This window comes from Oryctolagus cuniculus, chromosome 1, assembly GCF_051225735.1.
Source record: "Oryctolagus cuniculus isolate XC-2025 breed Fujian yellow rabbit chromosome 1, ASM5122573v1, whole genome shotgun sequence".
Lineage (NCBI taxonomy): Eukaryota > Metazoa > Chordata > Mammalia > Lagomorpha > Leporidae > Oryctolagus > Oryctolagus cuniculus.
The window spans coordinates 60,420,758-60,446,377 of NC_142867.1; the positions used below are offsets into that span (position 1 = coordinate 60,420,758).

Below are 25,620 nucleotides of genomic sequence, written 5' to 3' on the forward strand. Positions count from 1 at the left end.
CCCCTGGTTCTGCATTAGCAGGAAGCTGCAGTCAGGAGCCAGAGGCGGGTATTGAACCCAGGTACTCCCAAGCGGACTCAAGCGTCTTAAACTGCTAGGCCAGGGCTGCTTTTCCATAATGCAATGACTGAAAATTGCTCCGAGTCTTTGGTGTGAGAGAGTGATCTGAACTGTAATTTCCTGCAGTGCACCTGAGGTACCTAGAGCCCAATAAGCCCGTTCTCCCAGAACTGGGTAATGCTCTGCTGCTGCGCGGAGCTCTGTGCGAGGTACAGGCAGTCCCTTCCTCTCTAGCTCCGAGGAAGCCTGACTAGCACCGTTGGAGCCCCCTGAGAAAGCCAGAGAGGGCGCCCCCAAGAGGCAGCCTGAGTGGGCTCCTGCATCCCGAAATTCCGGCTGCCCCAGCTGCCTGTTCTGAACGGAGCTTCATCGCAGTCCCTTAGACTGACTGCACCGCCTTTCTCAGGAGCTGTAGGCAGCTGGCGGAGATCCGGGATCGAGATCCGGGATCCGGCTCGCCAGCTCCCCAGCCGCACCGCCAAGGCAGCGCCCGCAGGAGCCGCAGGGGCTTGAGGGAGGGTGTGAGGGGGAGGGCGGTGCGGGAGGGGTGGGGCCTCGCGTCGGCGGGCGGGACGTGGGTGGGTCTTCAGTCCTGGAGTCGCCCCCTCCCCCGGCTGGTCCGCAGCCCCGCCCCGGCCCCTCCCTCCGGCCTGTGCGGCTGGTCCGGCGGCGGCGCCAGCGCGGGGACAGGCGGAGGCGCGGGACGTGGGGCGGCGCCGCGGGCAGGGCCGGGCGGACGGGCGCTGGCAGCGAGGGCAGCGCCGCGGGCCCCTCGGAGTGGCCGCAGTCCGGGCCTTGCCCTCCCATCCTGCTCCAACGCCGTGAGTGCGACGGGCGGAACCCAAGGGTACGTCTGTATTCCCGTCCGTCAGGGTCCGGGTCAGAACGGCCGTGTGTCTGTCCCAGCGTTTGTGGGTGGGGGCGCGGATGCTTTTCAAAAGCTGTTCCTGTCTCTGTCCACGTGAGGCGTGTCCGTGTCCATGAGAGCAGCGGGGGGATTCTTTGGGCTGTGGCTGCTCACGTGAGGTCCATGTTTCAGGGGGGAGGCGCGGGTGGATGGGTGATGGTTCCGTGGAGGAGTGCGGGTTTTGGGAGCTTGTGCGTGTTGGCGGAGGGTGCTAAACGCTGCGGTCGCGGGTTGGGTTGGGGGGGCGCAGGGTGGGGTTGCTGAACAGGACCCGGGAATCTCATGGCCCAGCTTGTCTGAAGGATTCCTTTCTCCCTGGTGCAGACTCCTCCACCCCTTGCGCCCCCTCCATCCTCCTCAGGCACCCAGAGGCCCACCAGCTAGGGTGGAGGACTGTCTTTCCTCCGCCAGCACTGCCCGCTGGCCAGGAAGCCTCATGCGGAAGGTGATTCTTTAGGAAAGGACCCCTTTGATTTTTCCTGCAGCCCGGGCCCCACCTGGAGCACCCCAGACCCTACCCTGGGCCTTATCTCCCTCCTGGATTTGGCTTCAGATCCTGGGCTGCAAACCTGCAGGGACAGATGGTTGCAGGCTGGAGGGGCAGGCTGCAGCCCAGAGAGGTCAGTCTGACTACAGGCGGACCGTGGGCTTGTTTCTGGTGTGGTGGTCTCTGATGTGGACAGCAGAAACCCACAACTGGCCCCAACAGGAAGATCAGTTGGGGGGGGGGGGGTGTGCAGAGATTTTCTTCACAGGTCTCTCCCTGCCAGTCTGCCCAGCTCATCAGTGCCCATTCATGCCCTAAGCAAGTCTGATTTGCTGCAGAATTGGAATCAGAGCTGCAGGCCTGACAGGTGCCCTGCCTCTCTTGGCTTGCATGCCTCCAGTGACAGAGCACTTACTACTTTATGCTATGGGAAAGCTTCCTTATGTTAAGTGGAGGTCTCCCACTTTGGAATTTGATTCACTTGTCTTGTCATTGCCTTTTTTTGCCTGTCTCTCTGATGAGGAGGAACTGCAGATTTAAACCTGACTCTCATGTCCCCAAAATGTACTGAGAACTTTGTGTGTGGCAAGTACCACCTTAGTCACTTGGGGACCATGGCATTTTTGCTGAGAGAAGAACTTGAGGACAGGGCCCATAGTTGGAATTGTACATCCTGTGTGCAGATAAAACACAAAAACCTTATGACTAGAGTAGAAGGTGCCCAGAGTGGGTGTCACAAGTGACTTAATGTAAGAAAATATTTATTTTGGAAGGCGGGGTGGGGGCAGCTGTGACCACCCTCTAACCTAGCCTTACAGTGGACACTAGCAACCAAGTCATCAAGGTAATACAAGGTGGAATTTAATCATGGGTGCAGATTAGAATCTGCAGTGGCCCTTAGCTTGAAAGGGAACCCTTGGGAATCTCAGATTTTGAGAACAAAAAGACCACACCCTTCCGAATTTACAAGTGAGGGGATGGGGTGGGTATTTGCCCAGAGTCTCACATTATGTTACTGAATTAGTGACACAGTCAGGACAAGATCTGATTTTTTTAACCTAGACCCATTATAGAGGCAGAATTAAGAATATAGTCATAGTGTGTATCTGGAAGGTGAGAGAAGAGGAGGAATTAATACAACCAGGATTCTGGTGGATGCAGCTGGGTGAATAGTGGTACCTTTTATTGAAATGAGAAACACAGCAAGAAAATTAATTCAGTTTTGGACAAGTCCTTGTGCATCATCCAGATAGAGGCGTCCATGATACAGCTGGAGATATAGAACTGGTGTCCAAGAGCAACTCAAGCACAGGAGTTATGGCTTCGGGGCTTACTAGCAATTGGATGGTAACTGAAACCCTGGGAGACAATGAGAGTGCCCAGAGTATGAAAAGCGAGAGAAGCAGCCCCAAAACAAAACCCTAGGATCTAACCACTTGGGGGAGCACCCAAAGAGCAAGTGCAGGACCTATGTTGAGAAGACAGCGGAAGCCTCCGTACAGCCTCTGCCCTTTTGAGTCTTGCTTGCGTGCCCATCTGGTCAGCGTTTCTTAATTGTTCAAGCTTCAGTTCCTCCACTCACTGTTTTCCCTGTGTACCTAACAATCTCCTATTTGTCCCTCAAGACCCAGCTCGCATATCCTTTCCTCTAGGAGCCTTCTTTACTCCCAGCCACTTACAGAGTCAGACACTTCTTGCCATAGCAGTTTGAACATGTTGGTATCATGGTACTTACCACATTGTAATTATGTACAAGTATTTCCTGGTCTGTTTCTTACATGAGTCTTAGAAGTCTGAAAGATAGGGAGTACCAAAGGTTCAGCTTTTTGTCTCCAGTTCCCAGTTGGAGGGCTTGGCTCAGGGTATGCCCCCGGGAAAGTTTGAATGGTTCATTCATTGGCTCAGCCTGGGCTCGCCTGGCGGTGGTGGGAAAGATGGTACTGTGCATTTCATCCCTTTCCCTGTCCATGTTATCGAAAAGGTTCCTTGCTTTGAGGACTGTATCTCATCCAAAGCTGCTTCTGTTCCAGAGAAAGCTGTAACCTGCAGTCATTTGTCATTTGCTGAGGCCTCAAATGATCAAATACACCTGGGAGCGAGTGAGTAGGAGCGAGTCATTTTAGCAAGCAAATGAGCCTAACTGACCTCATGGCCACTTGTTGACAGTGCCTTGAGCATCTCGACCCACAGCTGTTTAAGTCATGGATCCTGGCAATCATGTGAGATTGTAGGAGGAAGTCTTGGTACTGTTTGAGAACTTGGAGGAACTGAAAAACCTTGAAACATATCCTTTACAGATGTCAAGGATCTAGTGGAGTGAGTACTGGCTGTCTTCATTTGTTCACAGTCATCTTCTTCCTTAACTCCCTGAATCTGGTGTCCTCTCCACCATCTCCTGGAAACCACACTCCCTGAGGTTAAGGACAGCTTCTTCTAAGGGTTAATCTTCCTTCCAAATGAAGATCATTCCCTTGTTCTGGAAGCCCTCTTTTCTCTTTTCTGGTTCTGTGCCTCTCTGGCCATACCTTCTCAATCTTCTTTTTAGACTTTGCTTCCCAGGCCTATTCCTGGGGACTCAGTTACAGTCCCTCACCCCATCTTACTTTCCCTTCTCTGAGTGATGCCATCCACTTCCATGGCTTCAGGAACCATCTCTATACCACCAACATTCAAATCCTTGTCTCCAGGCTAAATTTCTTTGCTGAGCTCCAGCCTATATCTCCAGCTGTACCTCTCCACTTGAACCGTGGATTCATTATATTAGGCACTGAACTTAACACCTCTTATCCAAACTGCTCTTCTTCCAGAGTTGCCAAGCTAGGAAACTAAGGATTTTCTCTAGTTCCTTCTTCTCCTCTGACTCTGCCCAGGTTCTGTTGGTTCCTCCCATGAAAGCTACTTCTTTCAGTCTCCCTTTCTACTCCTAGACAAGGTAGTCTCCTCCCTCTCTCTCTCTCTCTCTTTCTTTTAAAGATTTATTTATTTATTTGAAAGACAGTTATAGAGAGAGGTAGAGACAGAGAGGTCTTCCATCTGCTGGCCCACTCCTCAGATGGCCACAACGGCTGGAGCCGAAGCCAGGAGCCAGGAGCTTCTTCCAGGTCTCCCATGTGAGTACAGGGGCCCAAGGACTTGGGCCATCTTCTACTGCTTTCCCAGGCCACAGCACAGAGCTGGATGGGAAGTGGAACAGCTGGGACTCGAACCAGTGCCCATATAGGATGCCAGTGCTGTAGGCCAGGGCATTAACCTGCTGCACCACAGTGCTGGCCCATCTGTTAATATTCCACTCTTGACCTCAAAATTATGCTTCTGTCACTTTATACTTCATCCCCCTCCCCACTCACCGCCAATGTTTTCCTCTGTTCTTTGGATAAAACTTCAGTTCTTTACCAAGAAAGGGTAAAGGATCAACTCTTTCATAAGGCCAACAAAACATTATGTGGTAGAGCTCCTGCCTACCTCTGTGTCTTGTTTCTTAGTCCTCCTCTGTCACACTGTAGGATCCAGCCTCCCGATGAAGAAGGCACCAAGCTGTTTTTTATCCTGTAGTTCTTAGCTGGAATGTCACTTTCTTTAGATGAAAGCCCTTAACCTCCAACTTCTGGGCCCATCCCTGTCCCAGATCTAAGTCAGATAACCTTTGTGCTCTTGCAGCAATCTGTGATTTCCTATCACCACCCTCACCACCTTGGATTGCAGTCATCTCTTTCTTATACTGTGGAATCCATGAAGGCTGAGCTGTGATTGTTTATCTTCGTATTCCCAGGCCTAACAGAGCTGTTGAGTAAATGCTGAATGAGGTGCCTTTAGAACTGAGCCATAAAAGATGACTGGGAAATATGGTGCAGAGATGGCAGAAGGCAGTCGGTGGAAGGAGTGAGTACAAAATCTAGCTGAGTCCAGGACCCTCCGTGGAAGCTGTGATCAACAGTCCACTTGAACACTGCCTAAAGGACCTCGCCTAAAAGATTTCTAGAGCACAGTAGGATGGGAGAGATGGGACTAGGAATCTGGGAGAGGAAGGGAATCTTAGATTCAGGCTGTAAGCGGCCCAGTCCGTCTGGGGGGGAACTGAAGCAGGAAGGGGAAGGGAGGGAGGAGCTGTCCGTCCTTGGACGGAGCCCAATTCCCTCCCCTACGTGACAGGCTGGGAGAGCCCCTGGGGCTTAGAGAGAGGTGGAGCTTGACATTCAGCTGCCCAGCAGGGCCCAGCAGACCACTCCCACTCTTCCTCCCAGCCCTGCCCTTCACCAGATGGGAGCTTCAGACTGCCTCGTCCTCCTCAGGGTCCTCCCACCAACCCTCAATCTGTCTTCCACCCTGCTGCGTTGTCCTGGTGTTAAGTCTCTGGATTCAGAACACATGTGGGGAGAGCACCTCAGGACCCCAGTGGCCACAGCAGCATTTCCCCAAACCTGGAGATGACCCTGGACTGGCCCCTAGTATGCATTCATTGTCTTCAAGAGGCTCATGGTGCATCTAAGTGGGCATAGCAGGTCACTGCGTGTTGTATAGTAGTCTAGCTATTTTTCTGCGTCTCTTCATGGCCACATTTCCATCATGAATTGTCTACATCTGCTGTGTTAACTTCTTTCTCATTGCTTCTTCAGTCACTCTGACTTCTGCCCTGCCCACTCCACCACCACTAAGTCTAGTGGACACTCTTCTTAATTTCTTTGGTTCCCACTCTCTTGGTTTGCCTCCCAGCCCTCTGGGTTCTTCTGTCCAGTTGCCTCCCTTGTACAGGGCTCTTTCCTTATCACTCAACTCTGTGTCCCAAGACAGTCTCATCCATTCTTGTTGCTTTAAATACCACTAACATGCGAGTGATTCCAAATCAATAACCCCTGCAAACCTGTCTTGTATTCTGTTCCTTACTTGACAGCTGTACCTGGACATCACTGAGATGTGTCAAACTTAGCATGTCTGGAGAAGAATGCCCCCAAGTCAGCTCTTCCTCGGCTTTTGCTGTCTCTGTTCATGGCCCACCATTTGCTCAAGCAAGAAACCTGGGAGCCATTATCGACATTCTTTTCCCCCTCTCACATCTAATCCATCATGATGTCCTTTTGGCTCAGCCTCATGAATACTTCTGGAATCAGTCCACATTTTTGCCTACAGCTCTGCTAATATGCCATGTTGCCTTCCCTCAAGAACTGTGGTGACCACCTACCTGGCCTCCATGATCCCACTATTGCTTCTCTTCCTTTCCAGTTCTCACAATTACAGAGCAGCGGTCTAATTTATTTGTAAACTGCATAATCTCCCCTCAGAGCTCTGCTTACTCCCTCTCTGAGAATAAAATGAAAATCATTTTTTCAAATTTTCAAATTTATTTTCATTTGATTTGAAAGGCAGAGAGACAGGTAGACAGGCATAGAGAAATCTTCCAACCACTGATTTACTTCCCAAATGCCTACAACAGCCAGGGCTGGCCAGGCTGAAGCCAGGAGCCTGGAACTCAGTCTGATCTCCCAGGTGGTCGCAGGGGCGCAGGCACTTGAGCCATCACCTGCTCCTCACAGGATGTACACAGTGGGAGGCTGGAATCAGAAGTGGAGCAGGAAACTCAGACCCAACACCCTGATAGGGGATGTAGGTATCCCAGGCAGCTTAAGCACTGCTTCAAATGCCTGCACCTTCGTGATCTCTTCCCTGTTTCCTAAACTCACCTCTTTTTTTTTTTTTAAATGATATTTATTTACTTTAAGAGGCAGAGAAACATTGAGAAAGAAAGAGAGAAATCTTCCATCCATTGATTTACTCCACAAATGCCTGAAATAACTAGGGTTTGGCCAGGCCAAAGCTGGGAGATAAGAACTCAATTTGGGTCTCCCACATGCGTGGCAGGGACCCATCCACTGGAGCCATTACCTGCTGCCTGTCAGGGTCTACGTTAGCAGGAAGCTGGAATCAGAAGCTGAGGCAGAATTCGAACTGAGTGCATTCTGACAGGCGATGTGGGTGTCTCAGCAGTGGTGTCTTAACCTCTACTCCGAACACCCACCCCAGCTCACTCTTACTCACTGCGCCTCAACCACATGGTCCCTGCAGGTCCCCAGGAGCCATTCTGAGAACCTTCACCATGCCGTCGCTGTTCCTGCAGCATGAAGGATTTCCCTTCATTCTCTCTCCCTGTTCCTCGCTCTCACCCTTACCATTTTCCTCCCATCCCCAGAGCTCTGCTTAATGACCGCCTGCTTGCAGAGCCCTTCTTGGAGCACACAGCCAGCAGTGTTCCTTCTCATAGGACCCCCTTTTCTTGATGCCACTCCCCTGGCACCAGTCTGTGATTATGTGTTTACTTTTTACCTATGTGCTACCCCTCCCCATCACAAGAACAGTGACCATGTCTGCCTTGTTTATTACTCCATTTCCAGTGCCTATGCAAAATAGGTACTTAGTGAATAAATATTTGTTGAATTACTGAATTAATTAAATGAGTATAACTCAGTCTTAGGTCAGGCTGTGTTTAAGTGCTAAAATATAACACCTGCCCTATGTGGAGAAGTAACAAGAAAGTTACATATAGTATATAAGAGCTAAGGGAAAGGAAATCTTTGTACAGTTTGCTGAGGAACACAAAGGCAAAAGCACCTCACCTAGACTTTGTGGAATCACAGGTGGTTTTCTAAAGGAAATGACATTTACATGGGGGAACCTGAAAGATAAATAGGCATTGGTGGGCAACAGCCAGGCAAGAGGGTCTCAGAGTGGACAGAATGTGTGACTCTGCAGAAACCAAAGAGAACCAAGAGTTTTCCAAGAACTGAAGCAGCATGTCTGGCATTGAATCGTGACACACGAAGCTGTAGAGAGTGTAGAGGAAGGTATGGGCCAGAAACAGCTAAGCCTCTTTGGATGATTTAAGGAGTTTAGACTTCATTCGCTGGACAGTGGAGAACCTTTGAAGGAATTTAAGCAGGGAGTAGTGACAAGATCAAGTTTGTGTTTTAGAAAATTCGTTCTGGCTGCAAGGGATTCAAGAGATGGATGGGAAATTCCAAGTGAGGAGAAAAGGACACCAGTTAGGTGATTGCTGTGTTCCAGGAGATTGATGGTGGCCTGAATTGGAGGCAGCAACAGCTTTGTGGTTGGAGAGAAGGGGATAAGATATTTGGGAGACAGTTCTTACCTCAATACTGATTAGATGTGAAAAAGAGTGCAACCCCAGACAGATTTGTTTAGAGGTGGGTCAGAGCCTAAGCAGAAGAGCTGCAGGTAGAGGAGAGACACTCCACCTAGAAGGCCTCTTGGGGGGCGCCGAGGAGAGGAAGCCTGGGTGTGCCCATGAACACACTCATCTCTGGACCATGCACTTGACCTGTACTATTTAAGATTTTCCAAGCAACCATTTGATGTAGGGATTGTTACTCCCATAATTACAAATTAGGAAACTGAGTCTCAGAGAGACTATATGGATTGTCCAAGGGCTCCTAGCTGGTGAGAGGTGGAGCCAAGTTTGCAGCCGGGTCTAACCCCGACTCTGTGCTTCTAAACAGAGCACCCTGCTCAGGGGTCACTCAGTCCACCCACTGCAGCTTGCTCCTTCCAGCCATTGCTCTGGCCAGCCTTTAGCAGGGAAGAAAGTGAGGGGCAGTTCTCTGTGGGGCATGTGAATGGTTGGGTGGAGGCAGGGAGTGAGGGCCTTCCTGGTGCTGACCATTTCTCTGTACACAGGCTGGTGTGAGTGGCAAGAGCCATCCGTGAACACCATGGCAAAGAGGGAAGACAGCCCTGGCCCGGAGGTCCAGCCAATGGACAAGCAGTTCCTAGTGTGCAGCATCTGCCTGGATCGGTACCGATGTCCCAAGGTTCTTCCTTGCCTGCATACCTTCTGTGAGAGGTGAGGGGCTTGTGTACTGGGGAGGGATAAACACATCAGAGGGAAGTGGCGTATGTAAACCTGAAATAGGTGAGGGAAATGTGCATGCATGGGAGCGGGGGCAGCAGGTGAACCCTGACCTCCAGGAAATAAGGTTTTTGGGTGAGAAAACTAGAAACTTAACACCGGACATGGTCCCTGGCCAGAAAAGGGCCTACTCTGCTGCTTCCTAAACCCAAGGCAAAGAATCAGAGGGTGCTGGGACTTTTAACCAGCTCTTTCACCAGCAGAGTTTGTGACTAGTGGGCGGATATTTGAAGCCAGGTATGTCCGTCCCTGCCCATCCCCATTGTCATCCTCAGGCCTGAGTGAAAGGCAACCCCTCCCAGCCTTCAGGCTTCTATCTGTCATTCATTAATTCACATGTTTATTCAGTGAGTAGCTACTTTGTGCCTGCGCCTGCTAAGGCAGTGGATATGCAGCAATGAACAAATCCAGATATGATCCCTACTCTTAAAGATCTTACAGTGTGGTGAAGAAGAAAGAGGGAAATCAGACAATTCTGCAGCCAGATTATAGATTACTACAACATGGCACCCTTAGTAAGGGCTGCAAATAAAGTGCTAAGCCGTGAGAGTTTAGCATAGATGTGCTATAGTTTAGAGAATCGAGGAAGGCTTCTCTAAGATGCTATCCAGAGAATGAGTTGGAATTAACTGGGTAAAGGGAGTTGCATTCTTGGCAGAAGGAGAATGTGGGCAACAACCATTTGGCTTGAGAGGTTATGCTAGGTAAGAGGTTCCAGAAAAAGCCTGGGTGAGGGGTGGCTGGAACAGAGCAAGTGTGGTTCGAAATGGCATTGGATGAAGGTAGGAAAGTAGATGGAGGCTTCGTAGACCTGGTAAGGAACCTCACTTTTACCCTGGGAGCAGTGAAGCCTCTGCATGTCATCTCATGTGTATTGTTACAAGATGCTCTTTGGGTGCTCATTCCTCATTGCATTGTCTTGAGTGGCCTGGTCCCTGGATCCTCTCACCATTGCCTTCAATTCTCCAAGGCAAAGAAATCAGGTAGTAGTTCTGCCTCCACTGAAACTCGGGTCTGCCTCAGTGACACTGCTTCCCTTCCAGGTCAGCTCTTCGAAATTCCAACTTTACTGCCCTCTCCCTTTCAACTGGAAACAGTCTCAGCCTTTCTCCCCATTCAGTCTATTCATTCAACTGGGGACTTCAAACTACCCACCTAGCCCTGTTGGTTCTTGACTGTTTCTCCAAAGGTGTCTCCCACTTCACCTCAGTAGCTCTCTCCCAGTCGTGCCCTGGGAGATAATACCACTTGTGTACTTACAAACTCCAGCATCCCACTCCTGGCACCCATAACCCCACTCCCACTATACCACCTTTGACTCAGTACAGACATCTATCCCCCTCGACTGCACCCTCTTTTCCCAGTTACCAACTCCATCCTGGCCTCCTTTTCTTTCCTGCCCATCCTGGATGCCATGACTGACCATCTGATTGGCCCCCATACAATTTATTTTCTTTCTTTCTTTCTTTTTTTTTTTTTTTTTTTGACAGGCAGAATGGACAGTGAGAGAGAGACAGAGAGAAAGGTCTTCCTTTTGCCGTTGGTTCACCCTCCAATGGCCGCTGCTGCCGGTGTGGTGATCATGCACCATGCTGATCTGAAGCCAGGAGCCAGGTGCTTCTCCTGTCTCCCATGTGGGTACAGGGCCCAAGCACTTGGGCCATCCTCCACTGCACTCCTGGGCCACAGCAGAGAGCTGGCCTGAAGAGGGGCAACCGGGACAGAATCCGGCGCCCCAACTGGGACTAGAACCCGGTGTGCCAGCACCACAGGCGGAGGATTAGCCTATTGAGCCATGGCACCAGTCCCCCATACAATTTCCTCACACCTTTGTCCTTTGCTCAGCTCACACATTAGAAGCCCAGCACTGGATCAGGGCATGATCAGACATCTCTGTACTTCTACGCCCAGATCACTGAGTACTCCAAATGAAAAGTAGTGAGAAATTATAGTGACAATAGCTACCATGTATTGATTGGTTGTTTACTATTTCTCAGGGACTTTCTTTTTTTTTTTTTTTTTTTTTGACAGGCAGAGTGGACAGTAAGAGAGAGAGACAGAGAGAGAAAGGTCTTCCTTTGCCGTTGGTTCACCCTCCAATGGCCGCTGCTGCAGCCGGCGCACCGCGCTGATCCGATGGCAGGAGCCAGGATCCAGGTGCTTTTCCTGGTCTCCCATGGAGTGCAGGGCCCAAGCACCTGGGCCATCCTCCACTGCACTCCCTGGCCATAGCAGAGAGCTGGCCTGGAAGAGGGGCAACCGGGACAGAATCCGGCGCCCCGACCGGGACTAGAACCCCGTGTGCCGGCGTCGCAAGGTGGAGGATTAGCCTATTGAGCCACGGCGCCGGCCCTCTCAGGGACTTTCTAAGGGATTTACATATATTGATTTACTTAAGCCTCACAACCAGTACTTTATTGTCCCTGTTTTAAATGGGAGGAAACTAAGGTTCAGAGTCATTAAGTAACTAAGAAATATTTCCAAGGCTACATAGCAAGTAAATAACTGAGATCCGAATCCAGGTTTGAATGCAGAGCCTTCACAGTTAACTAGCACTCATTCATTTATCCTTTGGTCCCTGCTCTCCAAGAGCTTAGACTTGCATGGGCAGTGACCAACAGTAAGCAGGGAAACAGTAGCTCATGCTAAGTGTTTGTCAGGAAATAAACAGGTAAGTGCAGATGACTGGGCCTAAGGCTGTTGCACACAGTCATCAAGGAGGACTTCCCAGAGAAGGTGACATTTGATCTGAGTCCTGAAGATGAGAGGGAGACAGACATGAATAGATTTTTTCAAGCAATGAAAATTCTGCAGAAAGATCTGCAAGAAGAAGTAAACAGGGCATACTGAGAGACCAGAAAAGAAGCCACAGATTGAAGAGAAAAGTGGGATGAGGTGAACTCAGAGAAAGTCAGGACAGTTCATTGGGGAGTTTGAAGGTTTTAGAAAAGTGATTGTGTTTATTCTAAGTGCACAGGAAAACCATTGGAGGATTTTATTTTATTCATTTTTAAATATTTATTTGTTTATTTGAAAGGTAGAGTTACAAAGAGAGGAGAGAGAGAGAGGATCTTCTGTCCTCTGGCTTACTCTCCAAATAGCTGCAATGGCCAGGGCTGGGCCAGGTTGAAGCCAGGAGCCTGGAACTCCATCTAAGTCTCCCACATGGATGGCAGAGGCCCAGGTACTTGGACCATCTTTCACTACTTTCCCAGATACTTCAGCAGGGAGCTAAATGTGAAGTGGAGAAGCCAGGACTGCATATGGGATGCTGGTGTTGCAGGTGGCAGCTTAACCTGCTGCACCACAGTGCTGGCCTCAGGATTTTATTTCTTTAAGCAGAGCGTGCATTTGTTTTTAAAATCCACTCTAGCTGTTGTGTGGAGTGGATTATAGAGGAGCAACAGTGGAAACAGGAGACCACTTAGGAAGCTGTTGTAAGGCAGGCAGTTGCAACAAACAGAAAGAAGGTTTGCAGAAGAAATACTAGATTCAGTGAGCTGGGAAGAGCTGCATGGGACTTGAGTGGGAACGCAGGTTTCCAGGTTGATGAAGTTATGGCTGACGAGGTATACGGGCAGTGGTCATATCTTACCACAGTTGTGGGAAAGTGGAGGAAAGAGCATTGGAGGTGAGGAGGGCAAGGAATTGCAAATTCACGATGGTGGGTGGGCCATCTTGAGAATGCAGGCAGAATGTTTTCCATGTGGAGGTGGGGAGGTATAGAAGAAAGCAGAGCCAGGAGAAAGACTTTACAAATGGGGGAGCAACTGTTAGGTCACTGGAGACCATGACAGGGAGGGAGAGTATAGACAGAGCAGGAGCTTCAAAGGAGCTAAAGGAGAAGCGTTCAGAAATGTTCCAGTTCGGAAAAGGGAGGACACAGCCCCACCTTCTGGCCCTGAGGAATGTGGAGTATGAGATAAAAACCTCTCTCCCCTTCAGAGGACTGCAGGGGAAACTAGGTCACAATTAAAGAACTTAATATTTGCAAAGCACTTAGGATGGGGCCTGGCACATAGTGTGTGTTAAATTTTAATTAATTAAGATCAAAAGGTAGAGGGAACATTAAGAGACTGAGGATAGGCGGGAGTGCACAGTGCAGGTCTTCCCTCCGCAGACTTGCGGTCCCCAAACACAGCTGCCCGCAGCCCTGATGGCTGTTGCCAGGAAGCGTCCTCTCCCCCTCCCTTCAGTGATTAAACCCAGCCATCCCCCTTCTCTGCAGTCCTCAGGCAGGTGAAGCACTTTGTCCTCTGGCTCCATGCTCCTTCCTTCAGAGGATGGGCTCCATCCACTCCTCCTCTTCCAGCCAACTGGAGCCCTCCCCCATCCCCAAACCTTGTCCTGCCTTCCAGCCTTTTCCACCTCCCTCCCTGCTGGCTCCTTCTCTATTTATAAACATGCTCCAAACTCCCATCACAAAAGATGAAAACTCTTTGTCCCCTTGGCCCACTCTAGCACCATCCCACTTTTGCTCAAACTTGGAACACTGTCCAGCAGTCAAGTTCTCATCCCCCAGCACTCCCCCCACCCAGTTTTCCTAACAGACAAAAGTACCCTCACAATGCCACGTTCGTTGGGCATTCTCAAATCTTTACCCTGCCTGACTCCTTGGCTGCTTTCCACACCAACGACTGCTTTTCCCTCCGTCTGGAAATGGCACCGCTCACTTGGCTGCACGGATACTGTCACTCTTCCTACCTCTCTGCCCATTCTCTCTGCTCTCTTCATTATGTACTGCATGCTTGGTCCCCCGCTCTCATCACTGTCTACTTGCTGGCTGCTCTCATCCTCTCTCGTGGCTGTTGAGGCCATCTGTGTTTGGATGGCACCCCACCTCTACCTCTTACCTGCCCTTTTCCCAACTGTCTACTGGTTTCCTCTACCTCTGCTGGCATACCACCATTATAGTAAATCCAGCCAGGTCAAGGCTGAACTTCCCAATAAGCTACAGCACTGTGCTTCCCATCTTAGTATCACCACTGTCATCCAGTTATCTAACTGAGAAGCTGCAACACAACCAAGACTTCTCTCTCACTTTCTGCATCTAATCAGATAACACCTCCCACTGCTGTGCTTATTAAATAGTTCTCATTTTTGTCCCCACCCATAGTCCACATTACTACTGACGAAATCCAGGTTCACAAAAGGCAAGTGGTCCAAGGCAACAAAGCTAGTGAGACCTAGAGCCTGGATTCAAATGCAAAGCAAAGTATTTGATTAATCAATATAGTCTAGGCAAGAGTGGAAGACGGCCTAAATTTAGTCAAAGTACATGCAGTGCAAAGCATAGCTTTTGGCATACAGGTGCCTAATAAATTGTAACTAGGTGATGGTGATAATGTCTGCCATCTTAGTCCCTTCAAGTTCATCCTCCACACAGAGATGGTAAAGAGGAACCTGATAAGCTATGAACCTTGCCCTACTACCCTCCTTGGCTCCCTATTGCTGTTAGAACAACTCCTAAGCTCCTTAAATTCTCTCCCCATAGCTCGCCTTGGACTTTGTCTCCAGCCATATTAAATTGCTTATAGTTCCCTGCCCACACTGTGCTGTTTCTTCCTGCCTTCTGTGTCTTCCTTCTCTCCTTACACCTTTCTTTGGTCAGGTTAGCAATGAAATTATCCATGAAAAATTAGTTTATATCACCATCACCTCCTCTGAAACCCTTCCTGACCACCCTCTTCATCTATCTGAGCTGATGCATTTCCTTATCACTGCATCTAACTGGATTCTTTATATTGAAGATAAGTAGCACTGGTCGCCTACCATATATAGTGCTTCTGTGAGTCAGGCATTTGACACTTAATCCTCTTTACATGTAAGTAAGTACTTTACATTTAATCCTCTAATACCCTGGGAAGTCTGCACTCTCTCCTTCTTACAGAGAAAGAGTCCTTGGCTCAGGAAAGTTGAGTAACTTGTTCAGGATGACTTGTAAGGAACCTATAATGGGTGATTGGCTGGGAGTTGAACCTGGGGCAGCCCAGCACCAGGATCCATCTCTTTAGTACGCCAGTGACTTCTCTGGACTCTATTTCTATGACTTTTTTTTTTTTCCTGTAGATCAGAGTATTTTCAGAGCAGGCACTGTGTTTTTCTTTTTATCCCCAGAGCTTGGCACAAATTTGACTGCCTGGTCAGTAAATGTTTAATGAGTTAAGTGTGTGTGGGAAGGGGCAAGTGGGGCTGGTTGCACATTCCTGATGAGAAGGGTTTGTAAACACCTGTGAAATGTGAGCCCGTGTGTCTGCCCGCTGTGAGGAATGCAGCTCTGTCTGTTCTGAGAGAGGTCATGAATATGTCGTGAGAGTTGAGGCCTTGTACACCTGCTGCGGATGAAATGTGCATGTCAGCCAGAGATTCCAAAACCAAGCATAATGGCACTCCTGTGAAGAGGGGTCAGCACCCATGCGAGGTGCAAACAAGGGACGCTAATGCTTCTCCACCTCCTCCTTCCTCTGCCTCCTCCTCCTCCCTGGCCAGATGCCTCCAGAACTACATCCCTGCCCAGAGTCTGACGCTGTCCTGTCCGGTGTGCCGGCAGACGTCCATCCTCCCAGAGCAGGGTGTCTCCGCACTGCAGAACAACTTCTTCATCAGCAGCCTCATGGAGGCCATGCAGCAAGCGCCTGATGGGGCCCATGACCCTGAGGACCCCCACCCCCTCAGCGCAGTGGCTGGCCGCCCTCTCTCCTGCCCCAACCATGAAGGCAAGGTGGGCCCAAGCGAGGCCCAGTGAGGCCAGGACTTAGGGTGGGAGGAGGAGGAGCTGGAGAGGTGTTGGGTGGGCTGTGTGGCTGTGGGTAGGAAGGTGTATCTCGGGGAAAGTGGTCTGGGTACCAGGTGCATTTGGAGAGAGGCAAGGAGGACAGATGGGAGGGGAAGGGTGAAGAAGTGTGAGGTATAGCCACTGCCTGACTGGAGTCCTTGTACCTGCAGACGATGGAGTTTTACTGTGAGGCCTGTGAGACCGCCATGTGTGGTGAGTGCCGTGCAGGGGAACACCGGGAGCATGGCACCGTCCTGCTGCGGGATGTGGTGGAGCAGCACAAGGCAGCCCTGCAGCGCCAACTCGAGGCTGTGCGTGGCAGGTAGGCACTGGGCAGGACCCTGGACTGGCCAGGCAGTCTCAGCAGGGGCAGGGGAGGGGCTCGGGGAAGGGAGAGAAAGGGTTAGGGAGGGTAGAGGAAGGGTAACCAGGGGGAGGGGGTGATTTAGTGAGGGCACCCCCAGCAACCCTAGTATGAGCTGTTTCCCCTTCTCTAGGTTGCCACAGCTGTCAGCAGCTATCGCCTTAGTAGGGGGCATCAGCCAGCAGCTACAAGAGCGCAAGGCAGAGGCTCTGGCCCAGATTAGTGCAGCCTTCGAGGACTTGGAGCAAGCCCTGCAGCAGCGCAAACAGGCTTTGGTCAGCGACCTGGAGACCATTTGTGGGGCCAAGCAGAAGGTAGGTCTGCTCACCATCCCCCATCATGCTCTCTGAGATGGTCTTATTGCCTCCGTTGCTTCCCTGCCTTCCAAACCACACTCCCCTTTCCCCAGCCCACACCTTTTGCTTTCTGATGTGGCCCAAAGATGCTGTGGGCATTAGTGTCCCTTGTCCTCTTGCACCGTCCTGTGTTTCTTCCATGCCACAGTACTACAAGTTCATCAGTAAACACAGAGACTGCTTCTGTGCCAACCTGCTCACTCGCCCTTCCCCTTCGCCCTACTCAGGTGTTACAGTCCCAGTTAGATACCCTGCGCCAGGGGCAGGAACACATCGGCAGTAGCTGCAGCTTCGCGGAGCAGGCACTGCGCCTGGGCTCGGCCCCAGAGGTGTTGCTGGTGCGCAAGCACATGCGAGAGCGGCTGGCTGCGCTGGCGGCACAGGCCTTCCCAGAGCGGCCACATGAGAATGCACAGCTGGAACTGGTCCTTGAGGTTGACGGGCTGCGGCGATCGGTGCTCAATCTGGGCGCGCTGCTCACGACGAGTGCCACCGCACACGAGACAGTGGCCACGGGCGAGGGTCTGCGCCAGGCGCTAGTGGGCCAGCCTGCCTCACTCACGGTCACTACCAAAGACAAAGATGGGCGGCTGGTACGCACCGGCAGTGCCGAGCTGCGTGCCGAGATCACGGGCCCTGATGGCACGCGCCTTCCTGTGCCGGTGGTGGACCACAAGAATGGTACATACGAGCTGGTGTACACAGCGCGCACCGAAGGCGAGCTGCTCCTCTCAGTTCTTCTCTACGGACAGCCGGTGCGCGGCAGCCCTTTCCGCGTGCGTGCCCTGCGCCCCGGGGACCTGCCACCTTCACCAGATGATGTGAAGCGCCGCGTCAAGTCCCCTGGTGGGCCTGGCAGCCACGTGCGCCAGAAGGCAGTGCGTCGGCCCAGTTCCATGTACAGCACAGGCAAACGGAAGGACAACCCGATTGAGGATGAGCTCGTCTTCCGCGTTGGTACAGAGGGCCCAGGGCGGAGCTCAGTGGGGGCGGGGAAGTTCAGAGTGGCCTCAGGGTGAAGCCTTTTGTTTTCTCTCCCTGCCTTCCTTGCAGGCAGTCGTGGAAGGGAGAAAGGCGAATTCACCAATTTGCAAGGGGTGTCTGCAGCTAGCAGTGGCCGAATAGTGGTAGCAGACAGCAACAACCAATGTATCCAGGTAAGCGCCTTTACCACTCTGCTGCAACACCAAATGCAAGAGTGTACGGGTATCTCCAAAGATGAAGCTCTGTACAGGGTACCATTCCCTAAAGCACAAAGGATCAAAGCACCACCCCTCAATGTGCCCACTTGCCACCCTGCCTCCACAGGCCACAGGAGTAACGATTACCTTCAGTCAGGAAGCAAGGTTTTGCAGCGTGTATCTGCCGGGCTTTGGCCCAGGAGGGCTCAGCTACTGGACTCCAAAGATCTGTCTCATTCCCTTTGCCTCTACCTAAGCCTCCAGCTGGCTGGCCTACTTCTTCCCTGCTGTTCCTCCCGGTCAGGATACAAGCCTGCCCTAACCTGCTGTCTTCCAACATAGCGCATACCTACATGGCTCTAGAATGCATGTTGTCTTCTTGGAGTCTCTGCAGTCCTCTGGTTGAGTAGACAGTCAGATGAGGGTAACTTGGCCAAAGAGGGGTTCACAGTCTCACAGATGGTCCTGCCCCTGCCTCCCCCAGTACCTCACATACCTGGTTAGGGCATCTGCCAGACTGAGTGGACTTAGGCTGTGCAGTACTGTGAGCTCCATCTCGGAACCAGGAACCTTGGCAGCTTTTTGTTTCTGTGTTCCTTGTAGTAAGCTCAGCCCAGCACAGTGGTCACCAACATGGTGGACAGCATCACAGTTGAAGCCCAGGCTTTGAAACAAGACACTTGGGCTTGAATCCTGGCTCAGCCGTGGACTAACGAGTCGTTTGACCTCTCCGAGCTTCAGTTACCTCATTTGTAAAATTAGGAAAAGCATACCTCATGAGGGTGGTTAGGAATATTAGATGACATAATATACCTGACACCGGGTGAACTTTCTAATGTTAGCTCTTATTTTAAAAATATCGTTATCATTGTCCTGTGGAAGCTATAAAGAAAAGCAAGGGAGTGGGGAAGTGCTGCTGGAGATTCCAGGGAGCTGGAAGGGTCTGCAAGGGTCCCATTGGACTAGAGCGAGGTTACTGTTAGGAGCCAGGAGAGCAGGGGAGCTGAGGTCAGGCTGTAAATGGATTTGGACATGATGAGGTGGAATTTAATTTTGCTCTGTAGGGATTGCATCTAGCCAACACGTACTTCAGTCTTGGAGCGTTTTATTGGTTAGCAGACCTTCCCTGAAGCTTTTTACACCTCTGCATTTGGATTTTGTGATCCTGCCTGAGCACCTCTGTCATGGCTGCAGCTCCACTAAGGTCTTTCACCTCAGTGTCAGCTCCTTCTTGGCCCCCGTTTTCCACCTGGCTAAAGGTGCCAGGAACTCTTCCATAGCCAGACTCCCCGACCTATCAGCCTGCCTTTATCCCTATCCTGTTCTCAAGAGCAGAGGAATGGAGAGGTCCAGTGCAGTACAGGGAGGCATTTAGACCCAGCCTTTATGGTGAGGAGGATCCGTTGGAGTTTGCAGGGGTGGTGCTGAGGCCCTACTCAAGCATATCCTCTACCCTCCTCACTCCTTTCCTCCTGCTTAGGCCAGAGATACTGGCACAGAAGTTGAGATTTCAGACACCTTCCTTGTTGTACACAAACACGAGTGGGTACTCACATGCACCCAGAGACAGTTGCTGCTTTATTTTCCCTGGTGAGGGCTGTGCTTGTCCATTGTTTCAGGGTGGGGAATTAAGAGGGAGGCCTGGCCTAGTCCCCTCTCCCTTTCAAACATCTGCTGCTCTGATAACCGTCTTCCTTCTGGCTTCAACTGCCACCCACACCCCAGTGTCAGGAGCCTGACTTGTGGATTCCAGAGCTGAGTTTCTGCATTTCTTACTCTGGGATCCGCAGGGTTGGTATGGGACAAATCCCCTCATGAGCAAAAATACCATTCGCTGACTTAGGACAAAAAACATTTTGTGATTTTTGAATTAAGATGTTGATTTGTATATATTACATCCTCATGTGGTTATTCTAGTCTTAAAAAAAAAAAAAAAAAAAACAAAACAAAACAAAAAAAACAACCCGAAAGTTTCCTCATTCCCTTTAGGCAGAATTTTAATCCTGTTTGTCATTTGTCTCTGAGCTCCCTCAGCCTTTTGCTGTAGCGCTTCTCATACATCACTGGAATCATTGGTTTCTTTCTTTCTTTTTTTTTGTTGTTTCGGTCTCTGCCACTGGATTCTGAGATTCCTGAAGTCAGGGGATACACCTACTGCCACTGTGGTATAGGAGAGGGGTGTTACGGACCACGTGAGAACACCAGCAGACTCTAGAGATATTCAGGAGGAAGATACAGCAGATTATGATGAGCCCTCAGATGTCAGGGTGGGAGGAAGAATGGCAGAGCTTGGTGGACTGGGCGAGTGGTGTTGCCATTCAAGGGAAGGGCTGGAGATAAGCTGATGGATTTGTTTTGACACATGTTGAGTTTGAGATGATTGTGCAGTGTCCAAGGGGAGGTGTCCAGTTCTGGTCTGAGATATCAGCTTGAGCTGGGGAATTTGTCCCCTTGTTGTGTCTGCTTTGTGTCACATGCTACACCAGTGCTGCAGATGCAGCAGCAGACATAACACATGCAAGCTGTGCACCATGCAGTGCCTCCATCCCTAGAAGGGACATGGAAGTGTAAGTTACTTAGCTACAAAGTGAGTTGTTAGGGATAGAGCTTTAAAGAGTGTATCATGGGGACATAACTTTGTGCATGTTGATTTGAGGTTGGGAGTTGGTCATTAAAGCCTTCTCTGAAGAAGTGACCTGGAAATTCTGAGACTTGAGAGGTGAGTAGGATTTGGTCAAGGTGTAAGGGTTGGGATAGGAGAGGATAAAAAGAATAAGCCCTCCCAAAACCTTATGTTGAGCCTGAAACTGAGCTGCTCAGACTGGAGGAGGCAGATGTGTCACCTTAGGGTAACCTCAGTAAGTCCCCCTCACTTCTGCTCTGTAGACCTGGGTCCCTCCTTTCTCATGCTAACAGTGGCTATGCTGATTGGGCAGGTGAGAGCTTGCTGGAAGGTCCTGCATTAGGAGGAAGTGATGTCTGTTGGTCTGTTGGTAGGAATCCTTTAAACAGCCCTGCAGGCCTAGGAGATGGCCAGGGATCCCAATCCACCAAAGAAAGGAGCAGGTCTGGATCAAAGAGCAATCTAAGGCCCACAATTTGAGTTCTCTTGGGCTGCTCCTAGTTCTGATTCATTTTGTGTCCCCAGAGCCTATAACAAAGCAAAGTGTGTGAGACTTAAAGAGTGAGCAATGTTTTGGTTATAAGGAAAAACATGAAAGCTTAGCTTAAGAGTGACAGAACACTGGAGGAGGTGCTTCTAGGATGGGGAGACCTGATCATGTTGGCTGGCTGAGTAAGAGGAGGTAAGAGAAGAAGAGAAGTTGGAAGGTCATTCTGTCCAAGAGGAAGGTTCCCTTGTCAGCCCCATAGCCTGAAGGGACTGGTCCTTGAACGCATTCTCCTGTCTCACCTACCCCTTTGCAGTCTGCCCCTAAGTCCTGTTGAGTCTACCTCCCACGTTCCTGAGTCCTTTTACTTCCCTCCAGCCGATTTCCGTGATCCAAGCCATCCCATTGTCCCGCCTGGACTCCCACCACAGCTCGCTTTCAGTCCTGACTTCTTCCTCTGGCCAGAGTCTGCTTTCTTAAAACCAGATCCAATCTGGTGACTGCCGCCCAGTTTCCAGAGCTTCTTTTTATTGCTGGGATAAGGCCAGGAGAGGAGAGGAGAGGAGGCCTGACTCCTGTGCCTTTTCTCTTACTTTCCTGGCAGACTTTGGTCTATTGTCTGTCATCCTCGTAAGCGCAGATATCCCCTTCTCCTGTCCATGCCTCTGCTGAGTGTCCCTTAAGGCCTGTTACCGTGTTTGATTCCTCTCTGACCCCCATCCCTGGTGTGGTGCTTGTGGAATGACTGAAAAAAATGATGGGGGGTCTCCTCCCTCAGGATCCTACTCCCTTCCCTCTGTGCCCACAGTGTCTCCCCTCCTCCCCGCTCCCTCCCTTGCTCCTCTGCTCTAGGTTTTCTCCAACGAGGGCCAGTTCAAGTTCCGTTTTGGGGTGCGAGGACGCTCTCCTGGGCAGCTGCAGCGCCCCACAGGTGTGGCAGTGGACACCAATGGAGACATCATTGTGGCAGATTATGACAACCGTTGGGTCAGCATCTTCTCCCCTGAGGGAAAGTTCAAGGTGAGAGGCCCACCGGCACTGTACTCTGTACCTCTGATGATCAATTGCCTCCTGGTGGTTAGGGCCTGGACTTGTCCAAGCCTTTCTGCTTGTTCTTTCTGGCCCATTCCTAACTCAAAGTTCTGTTTTGATGCTGGGAAGAGTTACCCTCCCCACCAGTCAGGAAAAGGCCCCTAAGTGGTATCCTCTTCCTTGCAGACCAAGATTGGAGCTGGCCGCCTCATGGGCCCCAAGGGAGTAGCCGTGGACCGGAATGGACATATCATCGTGGTGGACAACAAATCTTGCTGCGTCTTCACCTTCCAGCCCAATGGCAAGCTGGTTGGCCGTTTCGGCGGCCGTGGAGCCACTGACCGCCACTTTGCAGGTACAGGGGACGGTCCAAGGTTTTTCGATAACTGTGTCCCACATATACCTCACGGAAACCCCAGCTCTAAAGATCTCTCCTCCTATATCCTGGATCTAGAGATCCCCTTTCCCTATTCCCTAGCTCATCATTCCAGAGATGATTTATCTTGGGCCCGGAGACTCCACCCCTCTCCTAACACCCTACACCCTAGCTTTATTTTTCCAGGTACTCTGCCCCATCCCACTAAACATCTGAGCTTCCTGCCCTAAAGACCACTTTATATTTTCAGGACCCCATTTTGTAGCTGTGAACAACAAGAATGAGATTGTAGTAACGGATTTCCATAACCATTCAGTGAAGGTCAGTGTCCTCCCTCCCTCCGTGACACCGTCCCAGCATCCTTTCCTCTTCCAAAAGACTCCCGTCTCCCTCACCTCCTTTCCATGCATTCAGTCAGGGAGCATTCATGGCAAGGCCACTTTGTCCCAGGCTACAGTTCTGAACAAAGCAAACACATTCCCTGACTTCTTGCTTGTAGTGTGGTGGGGAAGAGAATAGGGTAACCAAGACATTAGGATAGTATGATGTGATTGATTCTGTGGTAGGGAGGCACAGGGAACTGAGGGAGGACATAGCGGGGGCATCTGATTCAGGGAGACTGTCCGAGGAAGTCCTGAGGCATTAATTGGGAATTAACCAGAAGGTAGAGGAGAAGGAGAGTGTTTGAGGGCAAAGGACCCAGGGGGATCCAAGAATGGGAGGTGGGAACCCTTACAGTGTACGAGTAGGTTTGGGGAGAAGATGAGGCCTGGTTGCCCTGTAAGGGCCTTGCTCTTTTCCCAGTGGCTGTAGGAGGCATTGAGGGGTTATGTAGGCAGGGGAGTGACGCAGTCCTGTGTGTGGATTAGAAAGATCACTGTGCCTGGGGCAAGATGAGAGGCAGGAAGATCAGTCTTCCGTGGTGATTCAGATGAGAAGCGATGAGAACCCAGGCCGTGATAAAGGAATGACAATGGCTACAGATTTGAGGTAGAATCAAGGGTTGCGTGAATTCATTGGCTGTCAAGAAGAGGAGAGGTGGAGTCAAGAACGACTCATAACCATCGGGGTGGACCCAGTCCTTGAGACAGAGAATTCAGAACAGCCGTCTTCCCAGGGAGGGTGAGCTGTGCGATTTGATTTGCCTGAAGGACAGCAGCTGGAGATGTGCAATAGGCAGTGGGATACATGAACGTGAAGCCTAGGAAAAAGATCTGGGGGGCCTCAGGCCAGGGGCTTCATCCCATCCTCCCCCAAAGACCTGCCCCCTGCCGGAGGCCAAATCCCCAGTCCTCAGCCCCCTCCCCCGCCAGGTGTACAGTGCCGATGGAGAGTTCCTCTTCAAGTTTGGCTCCCACGGTGAGGGCAATGGGCAATTCAACGCCCCTACGGGGGTAGCTGTGGACTCCAACGGGAACATCATCGTGGCTGACTGGGGCAACAGCCGTATCCAGGTGAGTGAGGCCCAGGGATGGCATGAGGGGAGGTTTCCTGCCAGTCTCTCATCTGCCTGATTTCACCTCTCCTTCCATTCTTCCTCCTTTCCCAGGTATTTGACAGCTCTGGCTCCTTCCTGTCCTATATCAACACATCTGCAGAGCCACTGTATGGTCCACAGGGCCTGGCACTGACCTCAGATGGCCACGTGGTGGTAGCTGATGCTGGCAACCACTGCTTTAAGGCCTATCGCTACCTCCAGTAGCTGCACAGGGGCCCTGCCTGGCTCATGAAGGGATGGACATAGGGGTGATTGGACAAGAGGGTCTGGCTGGGAGGTGGGCCAGACCTGGCAGCACTGAATGTGGGCTGTGGGCATGGGTATGCCCAATGCCCTCCCTCTCCTCTTCCCCTCCCCCCTTCCCCAAACCCCACGGTTGCACTTTATTTATTCGGTTCTTGCTTTGGTGAATGGGTGGGCCTGGACTGTGGTCCCAAGGATGTGTGCAGAGCTTCACCTACCCCCTTTCACACCTCCCCTGCCACCCTCAGTCTGCTCCCTGCCCCCAGCCTGAGGCCAGAACAGCCTCTTACTCCAGGGCAGAAGTCCTTCTGGTTGTCTCCCTACCACCCCATACACACTGACAGAGACAGCAATACCCCACCCCACATATTAAATAAATGTCTTCGCCAAGGTGTTTCTGCTGGGTTCTTGTAGGGTGCGGCTTTGAGGGAATAGGGTGGTGGGGCTAGCACTTGACTAAAAGATCAGCGAGCAGGCAGGCAGGGGAGCAAGCTTTCCAAACTGGTCCCAATGTCTTGAAACTGCAGGAGAAGATGCCTCAGAATGCTGAGCCACCTGCCAGATCTCCATCATCCAGGCCCTGCAGAAATGGGCAGGTCTTATCTGCCCTGGGACTGGGATGGAAGAGGAGGGATGACCCAGTTCAGAAAAAGCCAGCAGCTGCAGGGCAAGAGACTCCATGGCCAGTTTCAGAGCTCAGCCCTGAAGGCCCGGAGCCCTGATTGATCTCTTGCCCTCTGTTCTAAGGTTGCTGCCTTTTCCCCACAGAAAAATAAGGGTCTTTGCATCCACTCCTGGGCCCTAGCCTGCCAGAGTTTGGCTGCCAATTCCAGAGATAATGGAAACTGGAATTCAGTGATCTGGCAGGTAGGGACTATGATTTCTTCCTCTCTACAAAAGACAGAAGCTCAGAGAAATAGGTCCTATTGCTGAAGGAGGGCAGAGCCCAGACTTGAAACTGTGGCTGCCATAAGTCACACTGGTAAGTTATAGCACCTTCCTCATCCTTGTGCCCCTTGCACGTAGTATGATGAGTGCCAAAAAAGGCACCCAACAAGATTTGGGGAATGATGGATCTGGGATCATTGGTTGTGAGAGATCATGAAAGAAGATCAAGACATTGTCCTACTATAGCACGGTCCCTTGGGCTAGGATAAGAGGGGTACCTATAGACCTGTGGAGACCATGGGAGTTTTGCAGAGATCAAAGGAGCACCACTTGGATCATACGGAAGCCTGAGTTATACTTAACTCTCTGTCACAATGCTTGGGACCTGGTAGGTAGCAGAGGGACAGTTGGACTCCCTTTACATTATA

The 25,620-nt window shown here is 51.0% G+C and overlaps 1 protein-coding gene across 2 annotated transcripts; it reads left to right on the forward strand.

Annotated features, from left to right (window-relative positions):
• The first annotated feature begins 760 nt into the window (after positions 1-760).
• TRIM3 (tripartite motif containing 3) lies at positions 761-24,698 on the forward strand. 2 transcript variants are annotated; one of them, XM_008265282.4, is made up of 12 exons: positions 761-907; positions 9,138-9,303; positions 15,859-16,085; positions 16,315-16,466; positions 16,642-16,822; positions 17,092-17,821; positions 17,918-18,021; positions 22,008-22,175; positions 22,374-22,542; positions 22,814-22,884; positions 23,877-24,017; positions 24,113-24,698. In XM_008265282.4, the coding sequence occupies exons 3-12, from the start codon at positions 16,008-16,010 to the stop codon at positions 24,263-24,265; spliced, it is 1,947 nt and encodes a 648-aa protein (XP_008263504.1). In that variant the 5' UTR covers positions 761-907; positions 9,138-9,303; positions 15,859-16,007; the 3' UTR covers positions 24,266-24,698. The 2 variants fall into 2 exon arrangements, with proteins under 2 accessions (XP_008263504.1, XP_008263492.1); XM_008265270.4 differs by having other exon boundaries at positions 762-907; positions 15,859-16,090.
• Positions 24,699-25,620: the final 922 nt, after the last annotated feature.

What these genes read in the sequence shown, in the direction of transcription:
- TRIM3 (XM_008265270.4), top strand. Translation starts at nt 9,173, where the DNA reads ATGGCAAAGAGGGAAGACAGCCCTGGCCCGGAGGTCCAGCCAATGGAC. An exon ending in CCCCTGAGGGAAAGTTCAAG is followed by an intron (nt 22,176 to 22,373) that starts GTGAGAGGCCCA and finishes TCTTCCTTGCAG; the next exon opens with ACCAAGATTGGAGCTGGCCG. An exon ending in TCCATAACCATTCAGTGAAG is followed by an intron (nt 22,885 to 23,876) that starts GTCAGTGTCCTC and finishes CTCCCCCGCCAG; the next exon opens with GTGTACAGTGCCGATGGAGA.